At 32.7% G+C, this 6,219-nt stretch overlaps 2 protein-coding genes across 2 annotated transcripts in view; both read left to right on the top strand.

Annotated features, from left to right (window-relative positions):
• LOC102821675 (NKG2-A/NKG2-B type II integral membrane protein-like) overlaps nt 1-865 on the top strand; it is a 22,805-nt gene extending 21,940 nt beyond the window's left edge. Inside the window, exon 5 of the mRNA XM_006877542.1 lies at nt 740-865. Within this exon, the coding sequence (XP_006877604.1) occupies nt 740-865 (126 nt within the window). The remainder of the gene's footprint in view (nt 1-739) is intronic.
• A 70-nt stretch (nt 866-935) lies between these two features.
• LOC102821275 (NKG2-A/NKG2-B type II integral membrane protein-like) lies at nt 936-3,352 on the top strand (the record flags this gene model as incomplete). The annotated part of the gene is made up of 3 exons (XM_006877541.1): nt 936-1,125; nt 1,544-1,639; nt 3,180-3,352. Coding segments are annotated over exons 1-3 (459 nt in total), but the record flags the coding sequence as incomplete, so codon positions are not given.
• Between the last annotated feature and the right edge of the window lie 2,867 nt (nt 3,353-6,219).

The following is a 6,219-nucleotide window of genomic DNA, read 5'->3' as shown; positions in this document are numbered from 1 at the left end:
TTACTCAGATTATATTACACAAGTTTAACATTTCTATTAAAAAAAAGGATGAATTAGTTTACATTAAATCTTAATCTATAGTTAATAATAAACAATTTAAAATAACAAAGAAACAAAAACAAAAAAAGTAATAGCCATTGAGTCCATTCTGACTCAAAACTGTAAATCATTAAGGGAACAGGTCTAATCTTTCACCCTAGGAGCTAACCCTGGTAGTTAGAAGTCCAGGATTTTTCCTACAGCACCAGAATTAAGTTCAACTATAAAAATGATTAAATAATATTACTGAAATATAGTAATACAACTAAAGGATTGAACCCATGTGCACTGTGATGAACTGGAAGTTTGAGTCAACAGTGTTCAAATATGCACTGATTTCTCAGAACTCTACCCATTCATTAATAAGAAAAATACCATGCCCTTTCATCTCCATAGACTAAATCAACATTAGTCAGTAAATTAAAGCAATTTAGTGTAACAAATGATTATACATGCCAACTTTCCAACCCCTACTTCTATGGAACGCCCAGGCTTTAAGGATTATTATATTAGAAAGGTGTCCTAAATGGATGTATTTTTTCCCCAATACAGCATTTTAATTTTAACCCAGGAAGTGTAGTGATTTAATTCTGTGAAACTGACTTCAATAAGCAAGGCTATTATCATTTATGAAGCACATTTATTTTTCAATAATTTATTGCGTTTTTTACTCCAAGTATTATTGTTTTATTGAATGCAGAATAAAATTACTTATCCCATCATGAGACATTTGTGTGAGACTCCAAGTGAATTAGAGTCAGAACATGAGACTCTCAGCTGCAAAGAACACCCTGCCTCCCCGACCTACTTTGATCTTGTCATATAAAAAGCATACATTTCCTTCTTAAGCACAGTTTACCATAGTGCACACAGCTTGGCACCCCGCTGCTGCAGAGATGAATAACCAAACAATAATCTACTCAGATATAAATCTGACCAAGAACTCAAAAAGACAGCAAATGAAATCTAAGGATGCTAAGAGATCCATTTCAATAAGTGAGCAGGAAATAATTTATGCAGATTTAACTCTTCATAACGCTTCTCAGAATCTTCAAAAGAACGACAAAAATGGCCACTGCAAAGGTAAAACATTTAGTCAATTCTCAATAGAACCTGTTTAGAAAGTGTAGTGAAGAGATGTGGGGAAAGAGTCAAAACTTGACATGGAACAAGGAAAATCAGATTAAGGGAACAGGCTCAACAGTCTTCATTTTTTAAGGTCGGATCTTTCATCTGGATATCATATTCTGCTATAAAATCTAAAGATTAATTATATTTAGGCATTTTTTCAAATGTATAGTCTTTCATAAGTAATAAATGAGCTATTATATTGATGGAAATTAAATGGTAATTTCTGAGAAAAATTGCAATAGAGAATGTGGGTTCAAGGTCTAGTACTTGTGCCTATGATTCCCTGTGCTTCTGGCTTCTCCTGAATACAACATTGTACACATAGCCTTCCTCTATCTTTTCTCAGTGTTTCCATTTTATCACTTTGTTTATTGTCCATCTCCTCCAGGAAAGCTCACTGCTGGGATCTTAGGAGTCACCTGCCTTGTCTTGATGGCCAGCATAGCAATTGTCAAAGTTATTAACCCTGGTAAGTTTGTAAAATACTATAAGGGGATACTCCTTTTAAAACTTTGAAAGTGCCTCAATATATTTCATAATATTATGGAGTAGAACTCTCATTTTAATTTATGCATTTGTGTCATATGTTTGTCAATTTTGTTTAAACTTGACAAATTTAGAATGCCTCATTAATGTGAAGTGAATATGGAAAAGTTATTCTAAAATTTTCAAAGAGATTAATAACAGAATGATTGTAAAGAATACGTGTTTTTTCATTCTAAATGTGTATATTATACATATGTGCATATACATATGCATTTCCAAACTTGCACTAAGACTGAAAACACTGATTTGAGAAATAAAAGTTAATTTTTCAAAGAAATTAAATCAAATACTATAAGAAATGGAAATATTTGTTCCTGAAAGTTTTCAAATATTTTTCTTGAGACCTTTATAGATTAAATTTCATTGGTAAAATATTATAAAAATACATTATTATATTTTAAAATAATACATCAAAGAATATGCTAGACAGCAAAACTATTATGATTTGTTACAGAAATATTAATCACTATGAGAATTACTTTGCTCTTTCTAGGCACTAGAATACAGGGAAAGAACAGAGTCCCGAAAGGTATGTAAACATTTTTTAAATTCTGGTATGTTAAGATTATTGTTGTTATTAAGTGCCTTCGAGTGAATTCCGACTCACAGTAACCCTTTATAGGGCTTCTGAAGAGTGGCTGGTGAGTTTGAACTGCCCACCTTGCAGTTCAAAGAGAACTTGTGGTCCAGTGTGTTATCCCACAGTGCCACAGCATATCTTGTCTCTATTTAGGTCATAAAGAAATAATAAGGCATCTAAAAACTTTCTAAAATATAGCAATAATTTTTGTAGATAAAAATCATAAGAGGGCATTCATGTTATCAGATATTAGCAGAAACATTCTTTTAAAATCATTATACCCTTGTTTGACAAGTGACTCAAATCCTCTACTGCTTCTATATGGGTAATTATTGTTGGTAAGTGCCACTCTATTGGTGCTGACACACAGCTCCCTATATAGGATTTCTGAGACTGTAAATCTTTGTGAGAGTAGAAAGCCTCCTCTTTCTTCTGAAGAGCAGTTGGTGGTTTCAAATCTCCAAACTAGTGGTTCACAGTCTAGTGTTTATCCACAGAGCCACGGTGCTCTTCCTATATAATTACAGTCTAAAACTCCCTATGGAAACTTCTAATGTGTTACATGGATGGTTATGAATTGAAAAATCAACTTGCCAACACTTAACAAACAACAACAGCATAATATTATAAGAGATAAAATAATTTTACTCTTCTAATAAACTGGTGTTGTTCAGTGATTTTCAGAACCTGAATAGCACAGGTCTTTTTAATGATAGATAAATTAGGGATGGGAGTCTGATGATTTTTTTGTGTGTATGTATTTATTTATGCAAATACTGTAAATTATATTTATAGATTGTGTATGTCTATGCGTAATATAATAACATTGTTATTCAATAATGTCAATTAACTTTGCATTTGTAATTCGAACTATTTTCTATAGTAATTCAGAATCATTCCTCAGTGCATCATTGTGATCATTGTCCAGAAGACTGGTTTTATTATTTCAACAATTGCTATTTTATTAGTAGTAATAAAAAAACCTGGACAGAAAGTAAAACAGCCTGTGCTCTTAATAAATCCAATCTGATTTCTATGGAAAATGACGAAGAAACGGTAAGATTTCATATATTTTATTTAAAAAATACAATATACAAAAATAAATATAAATAAAATATATACTTGAGCCAATAAAATTTATTAAAAATTATTATTGGCATACCAGGTTTCCTATGCATCTTAAAAGACTAGATTCCCATACTTTACAATCTTAAAGAAATAGAAATAGAGTTATACTAGATGAGTTGTTTAGTGTCTTTATTTATTTGGGTTGATATTTTGATCTTAAGGGTTCATCCGTATTTTCGTTCATGATTTTGTATGGTGTTAACTCCGATCCTTGTAGCCTTTAGTTACAATAAAACCAAATGTCATTCGGTCCTACTCCTTTTTTTTCCTTTGCATTGTGATTAGAATGAAAGTTTACAGGGCAAATCGGTGTAGTTATGCAACAAATCATCACATTTTGTTTTGAGACACTGATCACAGTTTTCTGAGCCATCCTACTAATCATTGGTGTGTTTGTGTCCATTGTTGTCAGTTCATCTCATGGTGTGTGTTTCTCATTTTCACTGATCCTTTACTTTACCAAACAAAGTGTCCTTTTCTAAGTGATTGGTTTTTCCTGATGACTTGTCTGTAGTAAGCAGGACAAAGTCTTGACATGCTTCTAAGGAGCATTCTGAATGTAGTTCTTTCAAGACTGATTTGTCCAGATTTTTGCTTTATTTCAAAGCTACTTATTATCTGTAGTTTGAATTGATAATGTTTATTTATAGTGCATCTTTGTACAGTGATTCCTTTCCAGTTCTTGCTTCTACTCATTTTTTCCTAAAATAAATGTTGCTATTTCATTTTACCATACAGAAATAAATCTAAATATATCAAAAAACGGTGAAGTTTAATGAAAAATTTTATAGACCAATGCAATTACAGATTATCCAGAAATACACACTGTAAACCTCTTGTGAACTCTGCACTGTGTTTTCTCTTATCACTTCTCCTTCCTCTTCTCAAACCACTATATTGATTTCCAATATTATAGAGCTTGTTTTTAATCTTTATGAAAGTGGAATCATATAGTGTACGTTATAATCTATTTCCTTTCATTCACGTGTGATACTTGTTCAATGATTAGTATGTTATGTAAATAATCACTCTCAACCTGAAACAAAGAACAAACACAGCAACAAGCAACCTATTCAGTTGCCATGGAGTCTACTCCGACTCATTGTTGCTATTGTTGTTCAGTGCCATGAAGTCAGTGCCAACTCACAGGGACCTTGTATAGGGTTTCCAAGGAGCTTCTGGTAAGTTTGAATCACTGACCTTGTGGTTCAAACCGACCTTGTAGTCCAGTACTATTTCCCCCAGCACCATACCAGGACTCCATTCTGACTCATAAGACCCATGTATTTTAAACTTCAACTGTATTTCAAAGAGTTTTCAATGGCTGTAACCTTTCAAAAGTGTATCTTGGTGGATTTGAACTGCCACTCTATGGTAGTGGACAAGTGCTTAACCACGTGTACCACTAGAAACTTCCCTGTTATGTGAATAAACATTCTAAAATCCATTCTGTTGTTGGTTGGTAATTTAATGATTATTAAAATATTTAGCTACTACTTAGTTAATAGTGACTAATGATTTTCTAAATATCTTTCTGAATGTCTTTTGAACATATTACCTAGATTCACAGAAATGAAATTGCATGGTCGACATATATACTTATCAATATTTTAAAAATTATCTCAACAGTTAACCAGTTCTAAGACAAATGCACATTTCATCAAGTAGTGTTTGAACTTACCCCTTGACCCATGTCTTCATCAAAACTTAGTACTATAAGGACTTTAATATTAGAACTTATGATGGTCATATAAGATTTTGTTGTCATTGTCAAGTGCTGTTGAGTCAGTTCCACTCATAGCGACCTTGGACAGGATATCTGAAGAGCTGCTGGTGGGTTTTAGCAGCCAATCTTATGTTTTGTATGTAAGTCTTGAATTTTTTTTGTCTCTTTTACTTATCTCCAATTATCTTTTACATTTCTTTTTTTGATATTTTTCATTTATCATAATATAAATTATGTACAATGACCATGTGTCTGGCAATCTTTCTAAATACACTGATTAATTCTGATAATTTATCTGAAAATGTATTCCATTATGGCATGTCAATTTTATTCTTTCCAATAAAATTTATGAAGTCCAAGTGTGGTGCTGTAGGATAAGCACAGCTTACCCTAAGTTTCAATTAGTCTTATTTTTCTCTCTGACTTATATTTTGATTCCCATATTGGAGACCTTTTAAGCAATAGAATTTATTAATGTTAATATGATACAATTTTTTCATTTATAGTGGTAATTTATTTTGGAGTAGTTTTAGTTATTAACCAGGCTCCTGGTGTGACGCTGTGGGTTAATGCCAGGTGAGCGGTTTGAGCTCCTCAGTTGCTCCCTGGAAACCCTATGCAGGGTCGCTATGGGTCAGAACCGATTCAATGGCACTTAACAACAACAACAACCATAAGGTCAGTGGTTCAAACCCACTACTCAGAATTCTGTACAGTGTTGCAATGAGTTGGAACCAACTCAAGGACACTTAACTACAAGAATTGAAATTTATAGCTACTTTATTGTGTCTTTAATCTTTCCTACTTGAAAGTAAGGGAGGAAAGAAATATGACTTCCTGTGTCAGAATAAGAGCTTTAATGATTTTATTATTTCACTTATATGCAGTTGGATTTTTTGATGATAGCCCCATCAGAATGAGGAAGTTTACCTGTTCTTCCTTTTAAAACCAGTTTTGAGGCATATTTGACATAAAGTAAAATGTTGTTATTGTTGTTGTTAAGTGCCGTTGAGTCAGTTCCAACCCATAACGACCACGCATAGAGTTTCAAAGGAGCGGCTGGCAACCT

The sequence above is a fragment of the Chrysochloris asiatica genome, unplaced genomic scaffold (genome assembly GCF_000296735.1).
Source record: "Chrysochloris asiatica unplaced genomic scaffold, ChrAsi1.0 scaffold00525, whole genome shotgun sequence".
Classification (NCBI taxonomy): domain Eukaryota; kingdom Metazoa; phylum Chordata; class Mammalia; order Afrosoricida; family Chrysochloridae; genus Chrysochloris; species Chrysochloris asiatica.
The sequence above is the reverse complement of the archived record's forward strand: the minus strand, read 5'-3'. Positions and strand labels throughout refer to the sequence as shown.